The 26,400-nt window shown below is 40.4% G+C and overlaps 2 protein-coding genes across 3 annotated transcripts; both read right to left on the reverse strand.

Annotated features, from left to right (window-relative positions):
• Window positions 1–705: 705 nt before the first annotated feature.
• LOC310865858 (uncharacterized protein) lies at window positions 706–11,717 on the reverse strand (the record flags this gene model as incomplete). Its single annotated transcript, XM_083775066.1, has 2 exons — window positions 706–2,364; window positions 10,080–11,717. 2 exons carry the CDS (start codon window positions 11,715–11,717, stop codon window positions 706–708), a joined length of 3,297 nt encoding a protein of 1,098 aa, XP_083631192.1.
• LOC310865932 (lysophosphatidylserine lipase ABHD12-like) lies at window positions 8,401–25,081 on the reverse strand. 2 transcript variants are annotated; one of them, XM_083775131.1, is made up of 14 exons: window positions 24,912–25,081; window positions 24,000–24,115; window positions 23,798–23,903; window positions 22,537–22,656; window positions 21,950–21,980; window positions 21,804–21,849; window positions 19,571–19,700; window positions 17,763–17,800; window positions 17,529–17,614; window positions 17,356–17,429; window positions 17,183–17,261; window positions 16,588–16,709; window positions 14,599–14,966; window positions 8,401–8,464 (listed from the first exon to the last, which is right to left on the reverse strand). In XM_083775131.1, exons 1-13 carry the CDS (start codon window positions 24,998–25,000, stop codon window positions 14,945–14,947), a joined length of 1,059 nt encoding a protein of 352 aa, XP_083631257.1. In that variant the 5' UTR covers window positions 25,001–25,081; the 3' UTR covers window positions 8,401–8,464; window positions 14,599–14,944. The 2 variants fall into 2 exon arrangements, with proteins under 2 accessions (XP_083631257.1, XP_083631258.1); XM_083775132.1 differs by lacking the exon at window positions 24,000–24,115 and having other exon boundaries at window positions 24,912–25,003.
• Between the last annotated feature and the right edge of the window lie 1,319 nt (window positions 25,082–26,400).

Consider the following 26,400-nt stretch of genomic DNA (forward strand, 5'->3'; position numbering starts at 1 on the left):
CAGACTGCTATACAATATAGGCTACATTATTACAATGGCTCATGTATTTTTTCATTTTATCTTTAATTGATAACACATCCACATAAACAATTATCAACATCATTACATATTTTTAATTAACAATTCTGTAGTAATTGCTTTAATGTACAAGACTAACAATGAAACATTGCATTTCCTGATTAAGAATTAATTCACATTAACATTTTGTGGCATCTTTGGTCTCGGGGGGGGGGGGGGGGGGGGGGTGGGTGGGATTGTTTGTTTTTGTGTTCCTTGCTTTTGCTGTTATGTGTTGTTTTATATGTGTTTTGTTTTCTTTAAGTCATTCATGTTAACGTGTATTATTGTGATTTGTCTTAAAATAAAAAACATTTGATAACAAAAAAAAAGAATTAATTCACATTAATGAAAATATTGGGTTTACCTTAAACTTGAACGCAATCACATGAAACAAACTAAGTCATTGTACGAAGAAAGGAATATAGATGTCAGACATACATTTTAAACTAAATATTTTTATACTCAAATACTCAATTTATCATATTCATCTCTGGCTGTACTTCAGACAATCATGTAAAAATCATGTCTGTTTATGCAGTAGAATGTGAACAACTCTTAAATGGCATGATTTGAACCAACAGTTGACTAAAACGGTGAATCAACCGTCCATATACATTTTAAAACTAACCTGTTAAACTGAGATTTTTAATCAGTGTGACTGACAGGAGAGATGATCAGAGGAGCTGAGTTTTTACCACCAACATTCAAACTGGGACTGAAGTATGGATAGAGTCTCTCAGTGAAGGAGCAGCCAGTGAAAGAGTAGAGGTGAACTCTGGACTCCACATCATAAAAGGAGACCAGACCCTCCTCATAATCCACAAACACTCCCACTTTCTGGAGCTTCTCTCTCACAGGGAGGAGGACAGAAGTGCCAGCAGCAGCCTTGTACTTATTTCCATTCATCAACCCTATAGACCAGTAACCGTTGTTGGGGGTCACTGTGGTTTGTCCCTTCCTGTTGATGGACTCTCTGGCCACTCCTAACCACCAGTCAGTCTTCCCTTTAACCTGAACCTCATAGTAAAACCTCCCTGAGGAGAAGCTTTGTTTTCCTAAGACAGAGACACTACGGGAGAATCTCTCTTTGTTGTCTGGGAGATTCTTCTTCACGTCTCCATCACTCACTTGTTTTCCATCCTCAGACAGGATGAGGTCGCAGTGTGCTGTATCAGGGTCCAGAGTTACATCCACAGCATATTGCTGGACCCTCCTCAGCTCAGCATCACGCAGCTCCTTCTCTATCTCTTTACTGAGTGTCTTCTCCAGCTGAGCCACAGCTGTCTTCACTGTCCCCAGGTGTGGAGACTGATTTATATTGACCTTTGTCCAGTCCTTGGTGGGTCTCCACCCAGTGTTGATGGATGTGAAGTTCTGGAGGAGGTGGAGGTGGTCTTCAGTGAGTGAAAGCTGCTTCAGCTCAGAGCTTCTCTTCTTTAACTCAGTGATTTCCTGTTGCAGATCTTTAATGAAGCCTTCAGCCTGTTTCTCTGTTGTTTTCTGCTTCTCTTCAATCCCACCAATGAACTCAGCCTGGCTTCTCTCAATACAGCTGATCAGAGCAGTGAAGATCTGCACACTTCCTGCTATCTCTCTGTCTGCATCTTTCTTACTGAGATCTACTGAGTGTTGGACCTCCTGGACCTTCAGTTGTCTCTCCTGGATCATCTGCTGAACTTCAGCCTCTGTCTGTCCCAGCTCAGCCTTCTTTCCTTCATATGCCTCTTTCATAGACACAATCTGATGTAACTTGTGGTCTGACTGAGTGCAGAACTGACAAACACACGTGTGGTCGGTCTTACAGAACATCTCCAGAGGTCTGTCATGTTTCTTACACATATAGTCTTCCAGGTTCTTCACAGGGTCGATTAGTGTGTGTCGTTTTAATGCTGGGACTGTGCGATGACGCTCCAGGTGAGTCTCACAGTAGGAGGTCAGACACACCAGGCAGGACTTCACGGCCTTGAGCTTGTTCTCAGTACAGACGTCACAGGAGACGTCATCTGGTTCAGCAGGTTCTGGGGTTGTGGTTGAAGTTTTCTTCAGCTGCTTTGACTTCCTGAACTGATCGGCCATCTCGGAGAGGACTTTATTAACGGAGAACGCTGGTTTCTTGTAGAAGGTTTCTTTGCATAGCGGACACTGACACACATCCTTAGTGTCCCAGTAACGTGTGATGCAGGCGTTGCAGTAGTTGTGTCCACATGGAGTGGTGATCGGATCAGTGAACACATCCAGACAGATAGAACACAGGAACTGCTCTTCAGACAGGAGGCTGCTGCCGGCACACGCCATCTCTACACACTGGAAATAAAAAGTGAAAGAAATGTAGTTCTTGAATGAAACGGTTCAATGGTTATAATAACTCGATCTGATGTTTCTTTTGGAACAGTTGTTGACAGTCAGGTACATATTTACACATAGGCAGACAGGCACATGCCTGTGTGATGATAGGCATGTGCCTATGATAGTACATTTACTCAAGTACTGTACCTTGCTGTACTTTACATGAGTATTTCCAATACTTTAAATTCTACTCTACTACTACACTACGGATCAAAATATTATACTTTTACTTCATTATTTGTAGATTTATCATTACAAAACATACATTAAGCATACATTAAGCCCTATATATATTTTGTCCATTTGAAAATAGATCTACTTGCTCACAATAGTTTGCGATGCAACACATTGTGTGTTTGTATATCTGCTATTTTCAAAAGATCTTTTTAAATACTTGAAATTCTCTATACATGAGTTTTGGTAGGCCTACTTTAAGTAGATTTTGATGCCAATACTTTTGTACTTTTATTCAAGTAAATGTTGTGTACAGGACTTTCTACATGGTAGTATTGATACTACAATTTACAATGTAGGCATTTAGCAGACACTCTTAATCCAGAGAGATTTACATTAAGAAAGAACAAAAAGCATGGCAATACATCACATATGTAAAACAAATGAATCATACATAAGCTAATAATGTAACAGTGGAATATCTATGAAACTATATGCATGTATAGCCTGGCCTACTTTATAGTGCTGTCTTTATGAGTCTACATAAAATGCTATCTTAAGTTACATAAATTGGGCCTTTGCATATGCCTGGGTCTGAAGAGGTGGGTTTTCACTTTTCAGACTACGGCGGAAGACTGGAAGAACCCTGCTCTCACAGGCGGGGTTACTCTTTGGTTACATTATTGAAACCTGTGATTTATACTGAGGATAATCAAAGAATAGTATAAGATCATGTATGGATATATATACATTCTCTGTCAATTAACACTACGAAGTCTGAAAAAATTTCACTACTACTCAGTCGGCTGAACGGTCAAGGGGACCGTGTTTTTGGTGCGATTTGATTGGCCACTCTCTCCCCCACACGTCCCTCTCCAGCTGGAGAAGACATTGTTCAAGCCTGCATCCCATTTCCAACGAATTAAATCATAATATGTTTCTTAACACATGTTTTCACTCCTAAAATGTATAAAACTAATAATAGGCCTACATGTGAAAAATATATATTTTAACGTTGCCCGTTAGTACTATATTGCAACATGCCTTTTGTTGTTCTTTTTTTTCCTTCCAAAAGAGCAAAGATCACTTGTCTTTTCTTGTGTGTTATCGATGTAATTAATATATGTGACCCCACGCGATGTACAGACTGCTTGACTAGGCATGTAAACATGACATAATTGTATTAATGTTTAAGTGTAATGATGTTATTGACCGGATTGTCCGTAGTCCTCCAGCCGTTAGCTTACAGTTGCTAATATTATAAGCTAACAACATTACTAAAGCCAATGTATTGCATTAAATGCGGCCTGTCCGCGGTAAATTACTTATACAAGTGAGTCGCGTTATATCTACCTAAATTACCAGCCAAAGTACATTCCAAATAAACAATTATTAGCCACGTTATGTTGTTATATCAGTTTAATTAATAAAAACATCGTTCAGAATACGGCCGTTAGCACTGTGAATTCAACATCCGGTGAGGAGAGGATACGGATCGTGTATGTGTTGTGTATGGAAATCAGCGCATACGGATGTACCGGATGTAAGCCTTGCACACTAAATGCACACTAAATAGCCTTGCTAAATAGCCTTGCACACTAAATAGAAAGCCTGCAGCCTGGTGATACAAAAAATAAACTCCACACGTGAAATGCCACTGCATGTTGAGGAGAAACCCCAGCTCAGCTGCTGTTTATAACATCGAGCAGTTATTGAATTCATGAACATTTACATGCTTCCCTGAGAGGGAGAGAGAGAGAGAGAAAAAGGAAAGTTCCACGGATCTGGTCGCTTGCAGAAAAGTTTACAGATAAAGAAGGAGCTGAACTATTTTGACTGACAAAGAGCTGGCGATATTTAGCCTATATGCCAGAATAGGCTGTGGCTGTGCTGTGAAACAAATTCATCCACAGCAGCAGGCCTACATACGTTCCACGTCGCTTGCAGAAAGAACTGTTCTTTTGACTGACAAAACATTTAGCGGTTCGGGAGGTCTATCTGGTTGGAATTATTCCAAACACTTTTTATTTTGTATCGCGCATCGGCAAGCGTTCTCGCTTCATGGAAAGTAAATGTCGGGTCGAGTCTAACCGAGCATTCAATAATAATAATAATAGTAACAATGATAATCATTGTATTCATATTCCTATTATCTTATCAAAATAATAAACAAATTCCAAGTTAATTAACCATCCAAACGTATATGATTTAATTCGTTGGACATGGAATGCAGGCTTGAACAACAACATCTCCAGCTGTCTGTTTGTGTGCTCTTTTTTTTTCTCCACCTTTTTTCTTTAGATCATAACTCGCTCATTTTTTGCTCATTTAAAAAAATTCAAAATACCATGTAAACTATGGAATTGGGGCTTTCATTTGGTATATAAGGCGCTATATAAGGCGCTCTCTACGAAACGATATCAAGTGAAAAGGAAATGTCGGGGAATCACCATTAACGTCACCATTATCAAGCAGCGCAAACAAAAGACGAGAGGGGGAGAAAGGGTGACGGCGGTCGATTGGGCCGATTATAGTCAGACTGAGTAAGAGATATATGCCTAAAATCATATTTACAAAACGTTTCAAATGGAAAAAAAAACAGAGATGATTTCAATCGAATATTTAGACAAAGTCATGCAAGGGGAACTTTCTCTGGACTCCATGGGCTAAGAAAATAAACGTTGAAATCTCAAATTCGGTCAGAACGGCTGCTCTTAATGATATTGTAGCTGTCCCAGCAATGGGCATTTTGTAATATTCTATTTTATTGCTTACCTTTCTGAAAATGTATAATATGTGAACATTATATGTATGTTTATTTGGGTACATATTGTATTTGCATGCTGTGTGTGGTGCCTGGTCCTTTATTGCTGTTCATTATGACCTGGAAGGGCATGCAGGAGCAGAGCCCTGTGATTAGAGTGAGGCAGCATTGATTGCACCTGTGTGAGCTGAACTCAGTCAGAACAAGCTGGGTTTCAGTGGTTCAAGGAGCTCTTCCCACGTCTAAAAAGAGTGTCCTTAAATAAAGAACATAAGAGAAGATAACGTAGCTCTCCTAAAATAATCTGCAGAAGGCGCACACGGTATGTTACATGTTGTTGTTTTATTTGTTTGTAAACAGTGTTGTAATTCTGTCGTTTAATTGTTTGTGTACATCTCATTGCAGTGTTTGTTTATATATAATACGGACATCATGATTGACTGACAACAAGGACTTTCATATTTCATGTTTCATTGTGTTTAAAAGGATATCGTGTTTTGTGTTGCAGTTTTTCATGTTGTCTTGGGGAAATAAACAACCTTGAGATATCAGTTGGAGCGTTTGTTATTCTGCTGGATAGGAGCGGTTATATATATATTGTATTAAGTCATATAGTTTGTTGTAGGCTACTCACCTGTCTAAGTATTTCTGTGAAAGATCCGTCGACTGAAGGTGTGGTAGAAAGAGTGCAGTGAGCTGTCTGCCACCCAGCTTCTGTCAGTGCTGTACTTTCAGTTTAGATTTACTGAGAAACTTCCTTGTTGCAGTTAAAGGGACACTTCACCCTTTTTGCAAAAATATTATATGTTACGTTTAGCAGATTTAGAACACTTTCCTGGGGGATAGAGCTTTTATGTGTGTAATATGTGGTTTTAGGTATTTTAGATTTGAGCAGTGAGCAGATCCACTCCTTCCCTCTCCCAAATCTCTCCTCATCCTCTCCTCATTAATTTCTATGAAAGTTAGTAAATCAAGACTTTGACTGTACTATGATAGAACTCCATGTCTGATAATTGTTACTGTAAATGTGCACATAAAAATCACACCCGTGTGAAGTGAGGGGCGCTCTTATCATAGTACATCATCATGACATAAAATAGACACTATGCCCATTTGCTTTTTTGTCAATGATGGGAATTTATTGTTTGTGTGGACAAAATACACTCTAAAGTGTACATACAAATAACAACATGGACACATAATTGGTTCCAGTTGTAAAGTTTTATGAATGGATTAACTAAGCATTTTCTTGTACATTCTCGTAAATCAAATCCCCAAAGATCATTAATATTAGATTTACAATTAACAGTTCTATAGTAATTGCATTAAAGTGCAAGACTGACAATACATTAGTATTCCTGATAAACATTATTGATGCTCTTTAATTTAAAAACAATGTCAAACTGGAAGGCAATACAATAAAACACACAATCAAGTCTTTGTACCAACAAAGAAATGAAGAAAAGATTTCAACAGTCAGATATAGAATAGGAGCGACAGTAATCAATGACTTGATTTGAACTGGCAGGTGAATCTGTAAATTAACCTTCCATAATTATACACCTTTATTGTCTTAAATGAAAACCTTTTAGTGAAGCTGAGGTTTAGTCTAATCTGTGTGATTGACAGGAGAGATTATCAGAGGAGCAGAGTTTATACCACCATATTTCAAATGGTGGTATAAATGAGGTGAAGAACAAACAGTTGCTGTTCCACAGCCTTTCTGACTTACGTTTGCTCTTGGACGCACACAGGTTGGAGGGTTGCAGGAGGTGGTAGAAGGTGGAGCTTTATGTTTGGGAGACAGGCAGCAGTGGTTTGGTGATCTGGGCTTTGGGAAATGAGTGCAGCTAGGCCACTTATATAGCCTCCCACACCTGTGCGTGGCCAGGGAACAACCTGCCATTCAATCAGGCCTGATTGGATTGATGAGCCTCTCCATGAGCCTTTTGACACTGGGACTGAAGAAAGGATACAGTCTCTCAGTGAAGGAGCAGCCAGTGAAAGAGTAGAGGTGAACTCTGGACTCCACATCATAAAAGGAGACCAGACCCTCCTCATAATCCACAAACACTCCCACTTTCTGGAGCTCCTCTCTTACAGGGAGGAGGACAGGAGGGTCAGCAGCAGCCATGCACAACTCAATACAAAGTTTGTATTGAGTTGTGCTTGAACTGTACTGTAATTCTGCAAACTGTTAATAAATACTTCAATCAATTACATCAAGTACAAAGGTCTTCAAAAAAGGCATCAAAATATACTCACAGCCACAGTAGCCTACCAGCAAACCCTATAGCTGCAGAATGTCTATTGGATTGTAATTATTAATGCATTGATATTTTGTTATGTGCTTGTGCTATATAATATGTATGTGCTGCACTGCAGCACATAACAATGGAATCACTAAGTAAAGCAAAAGTAAAATTCCACCTGTTTAAGTTAACATTTGTACGTTCAGTTACATAATTAATTAATTATGTAATATTACGTTGCAGTAGATTATTACATTATGATCTATTGCACAAAAAAAAGGCCTGTTGTCTTCAATTTACTTTATACAACATTATGTCATCAAGTTGACTCGATGATGAAAAGCAATATGGATGTATTTTTGTTTTTGTAAAGTTGTCAATTTGTGTCAATGTAGGACATCGTTTATTAGGCCTACTGATGCAATAACGTCATTCGTGAAAATCAAGTTATTGCAATAGATTTGAAGGCCTTTTGATAAGGCTCTAGTGAATGAATACATTATTTTCATTCTTTCTTTTTTGGTAACGAAATGTTACATTTATTAGGACAGGAGATTGTGTCAACCTTTGTAGGCCCATTATATCTAGGCATATTACTGTTAAACATATCTGTGTGTCCTGAACCATGAGAATGAACAGGAGAAATTATGTACAACAATTCAACTTATTTCATGTTCAACAGAAGAGAAAAGGTTTTCAGCTGAGAAAGACATTTCTTTATTTACCAGACATGAAGCAGAATGCACAATGTCAAAGAGTGGCCACCAGGGGTCAGATAATACTGTCTATCAGTGCCTAAAGCCCATGGAGGACGTTCCAACATTTACATAACTTTACTGAATATCTAAATCTTGTTCATATCAATACACTATTTAAAAAATTGCTTCCTCACAAACTTCTTCAAACTAACAATTGTATGTTTGTTAGGCACAATAAAAATAAAACAATACATGGGGGACTAAATTAATTTCGCTTCTATATGCCACCAAAATGTGGAACGCCCTACCAACAGTCATCAAGACATGCAAATCAAGCCACGTCATCCGACTGCCAGGAGTGTGTGTGGCGTCCGGACTACAGTACAGTACAGCGGCGTCTCGAGCTCACCTTTTTACGGAAACTTGATCATCTTGCGAAGTGAAATGAGCCTATATTAGTTGCCAGTGATGGCAGATGGCATCCAGAAAAAAGTACAGCATACAATGTGAAACAATGGATTGGTTTAATTCATTCATTCTCAGTTTTACAAATTCATTAATTATCAGTTTTATAAATAAATGAATTCGTTAATTGGTAAAACTGAGAGTGTGACAGTGTAGGCCCTATTGTAAACAAGTGTAATGCTTTATGGTGTCGTCCACTCACAGTTAACAGTCTTTGCATTGAGTTGTACTTGAAATGTACTGTAATTCTGCAAACTGTAAATAAATCAATCAAAAAACATGGGTCTGAAGTGAAATACGTATTAAAATGTTTTAAGTGTCTATTTGTATGTCTCTAAATGTTTTTGATGAATTGAACAAGGTGGACCCTATTGTAAACAAGTGTAATGCTTTATTGGGTCGTCCACTCACAGTTAACAGTCTTTGTATTGAGTTGTGCTTGAAATGTACTGTAATTCTGCAAACTGTTAAATATTTCAATCAATAAAAATTGTGTACTATGATAGAACTCCATGTGTGATCATTGTTACTGTACATGTGCAGATAAAAATCACACCTGTGTGAAGTGAGGGGCACTCTTATTATCTTACATCATCATGACGTAAAATAGACACTTTTATGCCTATTTGCTCAGACACCATGACGTAAAATTCTCCATACATTGTCAATGGGAATTTAATGTTTGTAAATCTACACTAATAGCTGAATATATATATATATAGCAAAAATACTAGGGTAAGCATATCTTCCAAATCAAAATCAAAACTCAGCCAAACTACAAAATGAGTGAAATTCAATTGGTGCACAGAATGCTATACAATAATATTTTTCCATTCTATCTTTAATTGATAACACATCCACATAAACAATTATTAACATCAACATCATTACATATTTGTAATTAATTCTGTAGTAATTGCTTTAATGTACAAGACTAACAATGAAACATTGCATTTCCTGATTAAGAATTAATTCGCATTAATGAAAATATTGAGTTTACCTTAAACTTGAACGCAATCACATGAAACATAAACCAAGTCATTGTACGAAGAAAGGAATATAGATGTCTCACAGACAGAATAAATGTTACACTAAATAATCATCAATATTTGATACTCAAATACTCAATTTAATATTAATCTCTGGCTGTACTTCAGACAATCATGTACAAAATAAAAATCATGTCTGTTTATGCAGTAGAATATGAACAACTATTAAATGGCATGATTTGAACGAACAGTTGACTAAAACTGAATCAACCTTCCATATACATTTTCTAAAAAACCTGTTCATGTTAAACTGAGATTTTTAATCAGTGTGACTGACAGGAGAGATGATCAGAGGAGCAGAGTTTGTACCACCAGGATTATGTCCAGTACCGAAGTATGGATAGAGTTTCTCGGTGAAGGAGCAGCCAGTGAAAGAGTAGAGATGAACTCTGGACTCCACATCATAAAAGGAGACCAGACCCTCCTCATAATCCACAAACACTCCCACTTTCTGGACCTTCTCTCTTACAGGGAGGAGGACATCAGTGTCAGAACAAGCCTTGTACTTATTTCCATTCCTCAACCATAGAGCCCAGTAACCATTGTTGGGTTTCAGTATGATTTGTCCCTTCCTGTCGATGGACTCTCCGACCACTCCTAAATACCACCCAGTCTTCTCTTTAACCTGAACCTCATAGTAAAACCTTCCTGAGGTGAAGCTTTGTTTTCCTAAGACAGACACATATGAAGAGAATCTCTCTTTGTTGTCAGGGAGATTCTTCATCACATCTCCATCACTCACTTGTTTTCCATCCTCAGACAGGATGAGTCTGCAGTGTGCTGTATCAGGGTCCACAGTTACATCGACAGCATATTGCTGTACCCTCCTCAGCTCAGCATCACACATCATCTTCTCCATCTCTTGACTGAGTGTCTTCTCCAGCTGAGCCACAGCTGTCTTCACTGTCCCCAGGTGTGGAGACTGATTTATATTGACCTTTGTCCAGTCCTTGGTGGGTCTCCATCCAGTGTTGATGGATGTGAAGTTCTGGAGGAGGTGGAGGTGGTCTTCAGTGAGTGAGAGCTGCTTCAGCTCAGAGCTTCTCTTCTTTAACTCAGTGATTTCCTGTTGCAGTTCTTTAATGAAGCCTTCAGCTTCTTTCTCTGTCGTTTTCTGCTTCGCTTCAATCCCATCAATGAGCTCAGCCTGGCTTCTCTCAATGCAGCTGATCAGAGCAGTGAAGACCTGCACACTGCCTGCTATCTCTCTGTCTGCATCTTTGTTACTGAGATCTACTGAGTGTTTGACCTTCTGGACCTTCAGTTGTCTCTCCTGGATCATCTGCTGAACTTCAGACTCTGTCTCTCCGAGCTCCACCTTTTTCCCTTCATATGCCTCTTTCATAGACACAATCTGATGTGACTTGTGCTCTAACTGAGTGCAGAACTGACAAACACAGGTGTGGTCGGTCTTACAGAACATCTCCAAAGGTCTGTCATGTTTCTTACACATATAGTCCTCCAGGTTCTTCACGGGGTCGATTAGTGTGTGTCGTTTTAATGCTTGGACTGTGCGATGACGCTCCAGGTGAGTCTCACAGTAGGAGGTCAGACACATCAGGCAGGACTTCACAGCCTTGAGCTTGTTCTCAGTACAGACGTCACAGGAGACGTCATCTGGTTCAGCAGGTTCTGGGGTTGTGGTTGAAGTTTTCTTCAGCTGCTTTGACTTCCTGAACTGATCAGCCATCTCGGAGAAGACTTTATTAACGGAGAACGCTGGTCTCTTGTAGAAGGTTTCTTTGCATAGCGGACACTGACACACATCCTTAGTGTCCCAGTAACGTGTGATGCAGGCGTTGCAGTAGTTGTGTCCACATGGAGTGGTGATTGGATCAGTGAACACATCCAGACAGATAGAACACAGGAACTGCTCTTCAGACAGGAGGCTGCTGCCGGCACACGCCATCTCTACACGCTGGAAATAAAAAGTGAAAGAAATTTAGTTCTTGAATGAAACTTCTCACAGCTCAATGGTTATAACTCGATCTGATGTTTGTTTTGGAACAGAGAAATGTTGACAGTCAGGTACATAGGCAGACGGGCACATGCCTGTGTGATGCCATCATAGGCATGTGCCTATGATAGTACATTTACTTAACTACATTTACTCAAGTACTGTACCTTGCTGTACTTTACATGAGTATTTCCAATTTTCAATACTTTTAATTCTACTCCACTACATCTCGGATCCAACTTCATTATTTGTAGATTTATCATTACAAAACATACATTAAGCATACATTACATGCATTAAGCCCTATATATATTTTGTCCATTTGAAAATAGATGATCTACTAGCTCACAATAGGTTGCGATGCGACACATTGTGAGTTTGTATATCTGCTATTTTCAAAAGATCTTTTTATACATTTGAATACTTGAAATGGGACATTCCATTCTGTATAAATGAGTTTTGGTACTTTAAGTATATTTTGATGCCAATACTTTTCTACTTTTACTCAAGTAAATGTTGTGTACAGGACTTTCTACATGGTAGTATTGATACTCTTAAAATGTAGGCATTTGGCAGACGCTCTTAATCCAGAGAGATTTACATTAAGCAAGAACAAAAAGCATGGCAATACATCACATACATAAAAAAAAGTAGTTATTATGAATCATACATAAGCTAAGAACCTAACAGTGGGCCCAGGCGGTGGCGTAACCGTCTGGGCACCCGACTGGTAATCCAGTCGCAGTGTGCCGCGGGTTCGACTCCCGAGCCTGACACGGCCTTTACTGCATGTCATCCCCCCCCCCATCTCTCTCCCGTTTCCTGTCAGCCTACTGTCTGTCCCTTCAAAAACCAATAAAAAAGGCGTAAGCCGCAAAATAATATCTAGAACGTAACAGTGGAATATCTATGAAACTATATGCATGTATAGGCCTACTTTATAGTGCCGTCTACATAAAATGCTATCTTAAGTTACATAAATTGGGCCTTTGCATATGCCCGTAAGTTTGTCGCGGCTAGGGTAAGTGCTACGGGCCATGATGGAGTCTGAAGAGGTGGGTTTTCAGACTACAGCGGCAGATTGGAAGAACCCCGCTCTCACGGAAACTTGTGATTCATACTGAGGATATCAACTATAAGATAACTATAACTATAAGATCATGTATGGATACATTCTGTCAATCAATGATATTGTATTAAGTCATATTGTTTGTTGTACTCACCTGTCAGTATTTATGTGAAAGATCCGTCTGAAGGTGTCAGTGTGGTAGAGAGAGTGCAGTGAGCTGTCTGCCACCCAGCTTCTGTCAGCGCTGTACTTTCAGTTTAGATTTACTGAGAAACTTCCTTGTTGCAGTTAAAGGGACACTTCACCCTTTTTGCAAAAATAATATATGTTAATGACGTTTAGCAGATTTAGAACACTTTCCTGGGGGATAGATCCTTTATGTGTGCAATATGTGGTTTTAGGTATTTTAGATTTGAGCAGTGAGCAGATCCACTCCTTCCCTCTCCCAAATCTCTCCTCATCCTCTGCTCGTTAATTTCTATGAAAGTTAGTGAATCAAGACTTGTGGTATGACTGTACTGATAGAACTCCGTGTGATCATTGTTACTGTACATGTGCAGATAAAAATCACACCCATGTGAAGTGAGGGGCACTCTTATCATCGTACATCATCATGACATAAAATAGACACTATGCCTATTTTCTATTACTATGACGTAAAATTCTCCATTCATGTCAATGATGGGAATGTAATGTTTGTGTGGACAAAATAGACACTCTAAAGTGTAGAAATAACAACATGGTCACATAATCGGTTCCAGTTGTAAAGTTTTATGAATGGATTAATTAACTCTAAGCATTTTCTTGTACATTCTCGTAGATCAAATCTCCAAAGATCATTAATATTAGATTTACAATTAACAGTTCTATAGTAATTGCATTAAAGTGCAAGACTGACAATAATACATTAGTATTCCTGATAAACATTATTCATGCTCTTTAATTTAAAAACAATGTCAAACTGTAAGGCAATACAAATTATAAAACACACAATCAAGTTTGTACCAACAAAGAAATGAAGAAAATATTTCAACAGTCAGATATAGAATAGGAGCGACAGTAATCAATGGCTTGATTTGAACTGGCAGGTGAATCTGTAAATTAACCTTCCATAATTATACACCTTTATTGTCTTAAATGAAAACCTTTTAGTGAAGCTGAGGTTTAGTCTAATCTGTGTGATTGACAGGAGAGATTATCAGAGGAGCAGAGTTTATACCACCATATTTCAAATGGTATAAATGAGGTGAAGAACAAACAGTTGTACAACAATTCAACTTATTTCATGTTCTTTATTTATTTATTAGACATTTCTTTATTTACCAGACATGAAGCAGAATGCACAATGTCAAAGAGTGGCCACCAGGGGTCAGATAATACTGTCTATCAGTGCATAAAGCCCATGGAGGACGTTCCAACATTTACATAACTTTACTGAATATCTAAATCTTGTTCTTATACAAAAGAACACTATTTAAAAAAATGCTTCCTCAAAAACTTCTTCAAACTAACAATTGTATGTTTGTTAGGCACAATAAAAATAAAACAATACATGGGGGACTAAATTAATTTCGCTTCTATATGCCACCAAAATGTGGAACGCCCTACCAACAGTCATCAAGACATGCGAATCCCTTGACTCCTTCAAAACTGCACTAAAAAGGGCACCTACGGACGGCTGCAATTCGAAAAACTGGCCCCCTTAAGATCTGAATCCCCCCCCCCTTTTCCCCCTCACTGTATATGTTTCTTTTCCCCTTTTACCTCCTCTATGATGATTTCCCGTTTTGACTATATAGTTGTGTATATTCACACGTCTCTTAATGTTCTGATGAATTGAAAATGGTGGGCCCTATTGTAAACAAGTGTAATGCTTTATGGTGTCGTCCACTCACAGTTAACAGTTTTTGTATTTGGTTGTACTTGAAATGTACTATAATTCTGCAAACTATTAATAAATCAATCAATCAATAAAAATAAAACATGTTACGGTTAGTTATCCAGGATTAAACCGTTGAAAACACAAAGGAAAAGGGAAATGAGTGAATTTAAAGATGATTAATTCAGTGTCCTGCAGTGAAGACGGTGATGTCTTGAAGTATCAATTGTTTTACAATGACTGCATAAACATCCTGTTGAGCAGACAAAAGACATTTTGGTTATTATTTAACTGGTTAAGGGTCTAACAATTCCCTTTATTAGTAGTAGGTAAATGTAAATGATTTAAAGGTCAGAGTTGACGACATGGTAATCTCTCTAGCAAAGCAGAGGTTACATATCTGGGCTGTATCCTGAACAATGAACTGACGGGTGAAGGCATGGCAACAAGGGCCATCAAAAAAGTTAATCTTGGGGAGAATCTCCTCATTTTGTGAACCAGAGGGCTCTCAGGACATTAGCTGGAGCCAGTGTTGTTTTTGGCAGCACGTTTCTATTTTAGTTTTAGTCATAGTCTCTTGAATAGTTTTCACTTAGTTTTAGTCACATTTTAGTCACCTGGAACATATTAGTCTAGTTTTAGTCGACTAAATGTCATAAGATTTTAGTCGACTAAATCTACAGGTGAATTAGTCGACAAAAATGTGTTTGGCGGGCCTTGATGCAGTCGTAATGGCTGATTTTTACACTTGCTGAAAATAGCCGATCTACAAGCTCACAATGCGTCACAGAGCTTGTAGATCTGCTATTTTCAGCATGCAACCAAGTGTAAAATAAGTCTTTTACTTATACTGGATCTCTTGTCCACTAGGCCCTTCCTAACATTTTACTCTAGTTTTTTTTTAATCTGTTGACGAAATTGTCAATTATAAATTTAGTCATAGTTTTAGTCATCATAGATTAGTTTTCATTTAGTTTCCATGTAGTTTTCGTTGGTAAAAAAAAGGTAGTTGACGAACATTCTTCGTCTTGGTTTTAGTCGACGAAAACAACACTGTCTGGAGCTCTTATTCAGCCCATATACCTCCTGGTTCTCTAACATCTCAATGTCACAAAAAAACAAAGCTTCAAATCTCCCAGAACAAACTAATACAGCTTCTTCTATGCCTACAGGGCCCAATGGGGCCCATGACCCAGCTTTGTGCAATGCATTTTGATAGCATAGGATGGCTCCGGGTAGAATACAGTCAAGCAAAATTGAAAATGCAGGGTCTGACATTCTAAAATGTAAATGCAGCTCTGCCCTCTCCATGCCCTCCGTACCCATTCACTTGACTGATTACCTCATAAGGGTGAGCAACTCTCACAGCCACAACACTAGAGGGAGCGTGAATAATGATCTGGTGCCGCCCACATTTAGAACAAATATGGGTCAATTCACCTTCCACAGCAGTGCCCCTCAGGTGTGGAATTCCCTCAAAACAAGCAAATCACTGGCTTTCATTGTCAGCAGGTCAAAAGGAGAGAAGGTTATTTCCCCACCACTTTACCCCCCCCGACCCCCGACCCCCACCCTCCGATGTATTTATTTGTATTCCGACCTGTACATAGTTGTCGTGTTTTTGAGATACCTCGATTGTTGTTGTTCATTATTGTGTTTGTGAATGAATGAATGAATGGGACCCGAATGGAAACAAGACCGCAAGGTCTTTCTTAATCGATGCTACCTTTTTGGACCAATGTGCTTTGACTGTACTGTACCCTGTACTGTTTGCATTTCTTTAATTGTCTAATAAAATAATCAATCAATCAATCAGACCAGCAACTGATTTCCAGATAACTCAACAAAAAGCTGATTAAGAAAGGTTTCCATACTTTATGATGCCAGGCGTCTGAGGGTCTTTATATAATCCATTGTGCTTATAACCATGAGATCCACTGAAGGACACCATCTTGACTCTGTCTGGATTCTGCACACTCAGCGCTATTTGATACAACTGAGAGGGGAGAAACAGTCATGATAAGACTATAGGAGGCCTAAAGGCTCATACATAGTCTGGATTTTCGGTGGTGACGTGACCACCGAACTACAACATGACGTCACTGAGGTGACCACCGAACTACAACATGACGTCACTGAGGTGACCACCGAACTACAACATGACGTCACTGAGGTGACCACCGAACTACAACATGACGTCACTGAGGTGACCACCGAACTACAACATGACGTCACGAGCCGCGGTGAAGAGCAAACCACCGCCACCGCCTCAGCCCCTCAGCTCCGGTGGTCAGCTTACCAACGGAGCGGTGGTCACCTCACCACCGAAAATCCAGACTATGAATAGGCCTTAATACCTGGCTGACAGATGATTTTCTTCCCTTCTCAATAAACACAATTTAGATATTAACACACACACATACAGTATAAGGGAAGACTAATGACAGAAACAGAGTCTAAAATTCTAACCTGTTGAGACATGCGAGTAGGAACTACGGTGTCATCTTCTGAATAAAGGAATAGTATAGAGCTTCTCATTTTCCTCAAACTGTAGAATTTGAAGAAAAAAAAAACATTAGTTTGGGCTAATTGTTCATTGGATTATGATCAATTGTAGTGCATCACTAAGGAAGGATACTTACTTGTCATCACTAGGGAAGACACTGTCGTCTGCGATTGGGTTCAAGAACCCAAAACTTGGTACTTTCTTAAAAAGCTTAAAATGGAAGGAAAATTAAAAGTAAATTAAAGTGAAACATCTAGGTATTATGAATCAGAACATCTAAATGAGGACAGTATAGCTATATAAATATACCCAGCTCATGGGATCAGAGGGATCAGCAGCCTCTTCTCGAATATTTGTGAATGCAGCCTCAAGGATAACTCCATCAACAACCTTGCCTATAATAAAGAGTGAAAACTGTCATACTTTGTCTAACAATGTGATGAAAAAAGAAACATGTACTTGTTATGATTGTAATACTAATTACAATTAATTAATTAATCTATAGGCTTATTCACTCTGCATTTCTTTAATAGCAAAACCTACCTTGCTCTAACAATTTGACTGCAGTGTTGGTAGCCACTCTGCAGAGATCAAGTCAAACACTAGTTACAGCTTAGCCTGACAATGTGACCTTTTTCAATGTCAAAAGGTAGCAGCAGGTTAGACACAGTCATCAACCTTTGACCGTGTGAAGGAAGGAGAGAGAGAGAGAGGGGAGAAAGAGAGACACAGAGAGAGAGAGAGGGGGGAGAAAGAGAGACACAGAGAGAGAGAGAGAGGGGAGAAAGAGAGACACAGAGAGAGAGGGGAGAAAGAGAGACACAGAGAGAGAGAGGGGAGAAAGAGAGACACAGAGAGAGAGAGGGGAGAAAGAGAGACACAGAGAGAGAGGGGAGAAAGAGAGACACAGAGAGAGAGGGGGGAGAAAGAGAGACACAGAGAGTGAGGGGGGAGAAAGAGAGACACAGAGAGAGAGAGGGGAGAAAGAGAGACACAGAGAGAGAGGGGGGAGAAAGAGAGACACAGAGAGAGAGAGGGGAGAAAGAGAGACACAGAGAGAGAGAGGGGAGAAAGAGAGACACAGAGAGAGAGGGGAGAAAGAGAGACACAGAGAGAGAGAGGGGAAAAAGAGAGACACAGAGAGAGAGAGGGGAGAAAGAGAGACACAGAGAGAGAGGGGAGAAAGAGAGACACAGAGAGAGAGAGGGGAGAAAGAGAGACACAGAGAGAGAGGGGAGAAAGAGAGACACAGAGAGAGAGGGGAGAAAGAGAGACACAGAGAGAGAGGGGAGAAAGAGAGACACAGAGAGAGAGGGGAGAAAGAGAGACACAGAGAGAGAGGGGGGAGAAAGAGAGACACAGAGAGAGAGGGGGGAGAAAGAGATACACAGAGAGTGAGGGGGGAGAAAGAGAGACACAGAGAGAGAGAGGGGAGAAAGAGAGACACAGAGAGAGAGAGGGGAGAAAGAGAGACACAGAGAGAGAGAGGGGAGAAAGAGAGACACAGAGAGAGAGAGGGGAGAAAGAGAGACACAGAGAGAGAGAGGAGAAAGAGAGACACAGAGAGAGAGGGGAGAAAGAGAGACACAGAGAGAGAGAGGGGAGAAAGAGAGACACAGAGAGAGAGAGGGGAGAAAGAGAGACACAGAGAGAGAGAGAGAGGGGAGAAAGAGAGACACAGAGAGAGAGGGGAGAAAGAGAGACACAGAGAGAGAGAGGGGAGAAAGAGAGACACAGAGAGAGAGAGGGGAGAAAGAGAGACAGAGAGAGAGAGAGGGGGGAGAAAGAGAGACACAGAGAGAGAGGGGAGAAAGAGAGACACAGAGAGAGAGGGGAGAAAGAGAGACACAGAGAGAGAGAGGGGAGAAAGAGAGACACAGAGAGAGAGAGGGGAGAAAGAGAGACACAGAGAGAGAGGGGAGAAAGAGAGACACAGAGAGAGAGAGGGGAGAAAGAGAGACACAGAGAGAAACAAAGAGAGACCGAGACATACACGCAATACGACTCAGGCCTACTAGACATTATTGATATATTATCAGTATAATATGAAAATGATAATGTGAAAATATGAAAATATGCAGACAGGATTGATTACAAATGCCTTGCTGAAATAGTCCCTGGGGAAGAGATTAACAAAATTCAACTCAACTGCACAATGAAACCAAATGCAAACAAACTAAAATGTATAGTCTAAAAAAAAAAGGCATAAATGCTGTGAACAGACAATGATGAATTTACAGTGATATGGTCCTTTAAGTCACAAGTATGGCTGACAGACCAAACCTGTGCAAAATGTGTTATATCAATATGGCATAGAACTTCACAATTTGAATTCACTGCCTTTTACTTACCCAGTGCCAATTGATTGTCCCCAAATGACTACGAGACTGTCTCCACAACGGGCTTTGACCCACTGGTACAGATAGAGGGCATCAGTGGTCAGACCTGCTTCCGTAGGTCGCCCAGTGGAATCCGCAAACCCTGGAAGATTTGTTGTAACTTCAGCAATACAGAATGGTTGCAACTTGCACGTAGATTCAGTACTTCCCAAACCTTTTCGTGTCAAGGACCCCCAAATCAACATTTATTAGGCCACGGACCTCCATTTGAAAACATATGCCAGTGACCCCGATAAGAGAGGAGTTTTACAGCTCTAGCAGTGATTCTGACACATATTAATTTCATGGACCCCCAGTTCCACTGTCCCCTCCCCTCCCAGTGAGCTGTGGCGTCCCACAAGGAAGCATACTAGGGCCTTTACTGTTCCTAATATTATGTTAACGACATGACTTCAGCTTGTGACTGCAACTTGTTCCTGTTCGCAGATGACTCAGCACTGCTGGTCTCGGACAGGAACAAACTGCAGGTTGAAAAGACCCTCAGCTCTGAACTCGGTAGAATCTGCACCTGGCTCGCTGATAACAAACTATCCTTACACCTGGGAAAAACTGAATCCATCCTCTTCGGATCAAATAGTAATCTCAGCAAGGCAGATGGCTTCTTGGTTAGAGTGGGTGACAATATTATCACACGAAAAGATCAAATTACCTACCTACAGTAGGTTCCATCCTGGAGGCCAATCTTTCCGGTGATAAGATGGCCACCAACGTAATCAAAAAAGTCAATCAAAGAACAAGATTCCTTTACAGGATCTCCTCACTGGTCAGCAAAAACACCTTGAAGACCTTAACAGGAGCCCTCGTACAAGGTTTCTTTGACTATGCATCCACCTCTTGGTACCACAGCACCTCAAAGGCCCTTAAAACAAGGCTCCAGACCTCCCAAAACAAACTGGTCAGGCTCCTACTTGGCCTCACCCCCCGAACCCACCTCACCCCTGCCCACTTTGACAGGCTGGGATGGCTTAGGGTCGACGACAGAGTACAGCATCTTGCAATGGGTCTGGTCCACAAGATTCGATACACCACCAAGATACCCATGTACCTGTCTAAATACTTCCTTAGTGTAAACGAAGTCCACACCCACAACACCAGAGGGAGTACAACAAACCATGTACAACCCAGATTCGGCACAAACAAGGGACTAAATTCTTTTCGCTCCTATGCCACCAAAATGTGGAACGCCCTACCAACAGTCATTAAGACATGTGAATCCCTTGACTCCTTCAAAACCGCTCTCAAAGGGCACCTACGGATGGCTGCAATTCGAAACTGGCCTCTGTAAAATCTGAATCCCCCCACCCCCCCCACCCCATTTTCCCTCACTGTATATTGTATCTTTTCCCTTTTTTGCTTCCCATATGATGAATTTAGCTACATAGAAATGTCTATTTGTATGTCTCTAAATGTTTGTATGTCTTTAAATGTTTTGATGAATTGAACAATGTGGACCCTGTTGTAAACAAGTGTAATGCTTAATTGGGTCGTCCACTCACAGTTGACAGTCTTTGTATTGAGTTTGTGCTTAAAATGTACTGTAAATTCTACAAACTGTTAATAAATATTTCAATCAATCAATCAAACCACACGCATTATGCTACGGACCCCCCGATTTAATGGCATTTCTATCTCTGGTACCCCAATTTATATTGTAAACCCACTGATAATTTAACTCTGAGAGTGTACAAATGCACCCTCAGAGTTACAGACCCATAATGGTCCATTTGGTTCCAAACTATCATTTAGCTGGGGACCCCCTGGAACTCCCTCAAGTACCCCGAGGGATCCCCGGACCCCACTTTGGGAACCACTGACGTAGTTGTATTGGCGACCCATGGGTGTGGTTTGGGACCAGTTGAATCACTTGGGTCAACGTGTAACAGGACACATCACACCGCTGGGACAACGTGGGTCAACAGGACACATCACACCACTGGGACCAACGCTGAAACCACCTTGTCGCGTCTCAACCCTTTGGTGTGGTGTGGTTTGGGCTTTTGACTGATTGTGCTGCACAGGTGCAGCAGTGCTTTTTGGGGTGTTAACTTAAATATAACAATCTGTAGTTACCTACCTCTGTAGTCCAGCACCAACGCGTGATACAGTTACCTACCTCTGTAGTCCAGCACCAACAGTTACCTACCTCTGTAGTCCAGTTACCTACCTCTGTAGTCCAGTTACCTACCTCTGTAGTCCAGCACCAACGCGTGATAACCAAGTGCACTCAGTAGCTGTTGACACATGTTGACACTTAACATTTTGCCGATTATTAAAACAGTGTCTACTAAAAAATCCATTTGAAAATCGATGTGGTTGTCACCTGTCACTCACATTTGCCACTCCAACACGATGAGTAGCTGCCCTGTTTCAATAAAAGGCATGATTCATTAGGAAGAATAAAATAATCTATCTATAAATGATTCTAAAAATGTCTTGTAAATCCTGACAGTTTTCTGAAAAAGCTATGTTTCTGTGTCAGTCGTTCTTCGATTTTTCGAAAATAGCAGACCTACAAGCTGGTAGCACGCCACTCGGTGGCGCGCTATGAGCTTGTAGATCTGCTATTTTTCAATAGCTAAAGCACGACATAATGCTAACACCAACAAGGGTTCCCGCCCAAAATGGGTCATGTGTACGGCTGTAATGCAATTAACTTAAGAACCGTCAGCCCCACCGACTTCAAATTTGACACGCGGGACACAGAGAGACAGATACAGATATCTCCTTATATGGGCATAAAAGGGACTCAGACAGATGGGTGTAACGGGTATTCTGACACTGGTACAACGGGATATAGCCGGTGGGGCATGGATGATGGATCTCCAACTTCCATCGTTCGTTACAGACTCTGTGCTCTACAGCTGGGCACCGGTCTAGTAAATATTAATAATAATAATAATAAGTATTATTCTTCACACCTTGTTCCTCCATTGCCATGCAGATATATGACAACTGGAGATCCATTTCCCAAAGAGTTCTGGTACCATGCCAGGTCCTTCCCTTGTGCCTCTTTCCACTGACCTTCAGGAACAGTGTGCCTTGAAGAATGCAAAACAGACCCACAAGATAAGTTCAAATTGATTCACCAAAAAGTGTTCTTCCTTAGGAAGAGGTTAACGCAAATTTCTAATCCGACAATCATAGCAACTAAATGCATATAGGCCTGTTGGCATGCAGGTCAAGATGATCTGCTATGCAGTTCAAATGAATGGGTAAGGCACTGTTGGAGCTATTCACTATCTTGTATTTCACATTTATTTGTTGGATTTGTTTGGTAGAATTATTGTATGCATTATAATTTCAGTTTATTTGTGTTCCAGTTAAAGGCTTTTATTTTGAAGGTATTGGGCAATTGGGTGTACACAGGTGAATTTATTTAACTGTCATCAGACAGGCACACAGATTTCAGTTTGGCACTGCAGGTGCACAAGTTTTTACCAGGGTGACAGGGTCAAAGCAGTTATTTCCATCATGTTTGCCATACTCGTCTATGAAGGAAAAACAATAAAATATCACCAACCTGCAAGAGCTGTTTGGACATCGACTCATTTATCCCTGCGTAAGATCCACTATACCCGGAGCCTCAGTGGCCCTTTGAGTTTTATTGTTGTTGACAAATAGCCACTACAGGCACTATAATGGTTGTTGGTGCCAAAGTATTTCAGTTTTCAGAATCTACTATCTACTGGGAGTCTTGGACTTAAGTTTAACACAATCAAACTAGGCAAGTTCTTTCCAAACTGCTATTGACCACTTTTCCCGTGTCATTTTTTCTGTTCGTTGCTGACAGGAGTGGAGTGGTGCCTGGTGTGGTCTTCTGCTGCTGTAGCATAGCCCATCTTCCTCAAGGTTAGATCTGTTCAGTTGTTTTAAACCTTTGAAAATCACAGATCAGCTTTTTTCTGACACACTCAACAACCATGCCTCCTTCAAAGTCACAAAAATCACCTATCTTGCCCAACAAGGTGGACGCTCTAGCAAACAAGTGTAATGCTTTATTGGGTCGTCCACTCGCAGTTAACAGTCTTTGCATTGAGTTGTGCTTGAAAGGTACTGTAATTCTGCAAACTGTTAATAAATATTTCAATCAATCAATCAATAAGGATGCAGCAGATTATCCTGACCAGTCTACAGGCCTAAATTCATGAAGTTGCTACCATGTTTTGTTTAAATACTCACCATACACCAACAGAGACGCCTTCCTCTGGCGTGAGGTACATGTTGACAGTGTGGTTAAGGGAGAGTTCAGCAGGTTGGGCGAGGTCGACAAAGAATGGGAGTCGTACTAGAAGGTAGAGGAGGATGTTTGACATTATTTTTAAATCACTTCTTTAAAGATAATAGAGTTCAGTTGAAATGGACAGGAGGACATTTAACTCACTTCCATAAGAATATACAACACGTGGCGTTAAGTCAGGTAATGCGTATTGTATTGCAATAGTGCAAAAGGCACAGCATGCCAATATGCCTCTTTTGAGCCAACGCCTCCACGGGGATCTGAAGTAACCAGAGAGAGAGAGAGATTATGATTGTATTTTTGTTAAGTTTACTTCAGTTAAGTTTTTACTACTGTAAGCCTGAACCGTTCCTAGAGAGAACAGTAGGGGGAGCAAGAGGAGAGGAAGTGAGGCGTGAGAGAGAGATTAAGTTTGTATTTTTGTTAAGTTACTTCAGTGAAGTTTTTACTGTCTACCACCTACAGTAGTACCACTACTATGTAAACGAAGCCTGTACGCCAATAAAGCTCCTTTGAATGAGAGAAAGAGAGAGAGAGAGACTAGAAATAGGAAATACAATAAGGAATACAAACCATTGTGTTAATGTAGGCCTACACTATTTATCAAAAGTATAAAGCTAAACGTCTCCTATATGGATAACTATCTCTGACAGAAAATGCACAATCCTTTCTATAGTTTCACAAGATATTATTATTAGTGTTAATGTAACACAGCTCTGTTTACACCTTTATTTAATTCCTATTTATATCCAATATTTATTTGTAAATACATTGTTTTATTTTGATTGTCTTATGTTCTGCTTTGGCAATGTAAACGTACGTTTGAACTCATGCCAATAAAACTCCTTTGAGTTTGAATTGAAATTGAATTGAGACAGACAGACAGACAGACAGACAGACAGACAGACAGACAGACAGACAGACAGACAGACAGACAGACAGAGACAGACAGACAGACAGACAGGCAGAGAGACAGGCAGAGAGACAGACAGACAGACAGACAGACAGAGGTAGACTTTATCATCAATAAACTTTGCATACAGCTGATATACTCACGGTAACGGTTTCTCCTCTGTTTGAGCTGCGCCCTGCAGGTGGGAAGCAGTCGCGGCCGTACTACTCGCTGTATCGACCCTTTTCCTCATGTTGTCAACTCAGTATATATTCGTGCAACCAAGCAATATTAATTTGAAAGTTAGTCTAGTATAGTAAAACACACAGGCTTGTAAGGCTACAGGGCAGGCTAGCATACAATGCGACCAAAGAGGTTAAAGTACAGTTTGATCAGAGAGAATGAGGATATAAGGGGCGGAACGCAGCCGGTTAAGGTTAAGGTGGCCTCGGGTGCCAGTAGGCAAAATATTATTGTGACTCTAATGACGCGACCTTAAGAACAAAGTGGAACATAAATAAATAAAACTAACCCCACAATGATTTGACTTTTTACTGATAAAGACCAATTTATTGATCTTTTCAGTGTTGGAAAGTAACTTTTACTTAAGTACAATTTTGAGGTATTTGTACTTTACTTGAGTAGGCCTATTTCCAATTTCCAGTAGGCCTACTTTTACTTCTACACCACTACATTTCAGAGCAGCCAAAATTTGCACTTTTACTTTACTACAATTATTTGACATTTTTACTTTTAGTTACTAGTTTAATTTTGATTAGAAAACATACAGTAACCACTTCAACCCTATACATTTTGGCAATTTGAAACCAAATTGCGACTTTTACTATCGGCCTACCCATTAGGCCCACAGGGTTACAATAAGCCTATAGCTCATCATGCAGTCATGGTTTTGAAAGGATCTATAAAACAACATTAGCACATTCATCTCTCACAATAAAACATCTATACACCTATCATTAACACTAACAGCAAAATGGCACATCCCAGAATACCACTGTGGTTAATCAGTGGTTAATCCATGCACCCAACACGAAGTTAAAAATCACACCCGTGTGAAGTGAGTGGTGTAACTCCGTGTGGGGGTCCCCGGAAATTCCCCTTGGCCTGGGGTGAGCCGCCCCACGTCCGAAATGGTAGAGAAATGAGAGTTACCATGTGGGGGTCCCCGGGGAGTCCTCGGGAGGGGGGGGGGGGGTTCCCGGAACATCCAGACCCCCAGGAACGCGCCCAGAGGGGGCCGGGCCGATTCCGGCGAGTCGCCCCATGTCCCAAACGGTTGAGTTTCGGAATGTGTTTAAATGAAGCCGCTCCATTCACATGCACATAGTAATAATAATACATACATTTTATATAGCGCTTTTCAAGGCACCCAAAGTCGCTATAAAATAAAAAAGTTTTATTCGAAAAAGTAAACTAGTTCAAAAGTATTTTTTTAAAACTAGAAACAAAGTAGGCAGACAAGGAGGGGGATTATGTAGGAAAAGCAAGTGTTTTGAGTGTGCAGTACTGTAGATGTCTGAGGTCCTCTTTGTACAGATAAAAGTATTCCACATTGGATAACCTTCTATTGTCTCAGCATTGGCCTCGGGGGCATAGATAAGGTGTATCTACCCAGGTTTCGTCTGTGCTGGT

The sequence above is a fragment of the Protomyctophum parallelum genome (assembly GCF_964188405.1).
Source record: "Protomyctophum parallelum genome assembly, chromosome: 10".
In the NCBI taxonomy this organism is placed as follows: Eukaryota; Metazoa; Chordata; class Actinopteri; order Myctophiformes; family Myctophidae; genus Protomyctophum; species Protomyctophum parallelum.

Bases quoted from the DNA above. Each gene is read 5' to 3' on its own strand.
- LOC310865932 (XM_083775131.1), bottom strand. From the start codon at position 25,000: ATGAGGAAAAGGGTCGATACAGCGAGTAGTACGGCCGCGACTGCTTCC. The intron at 22,657-23,797 runs GTGAGTATTTAA...GCATTCTTCAAG, and splicing joins GGCGTCTCTGTTGGTGTATG to GCACACTGTTCCTGAAGGTC. The intron at 16,710-17,182 runs GTTAGAATTTTA...CTCCCCTCTCAG, and splicing joins CTACTCGCATGTCTCAACAG to TTGTATCAAATAGCGCTGAG.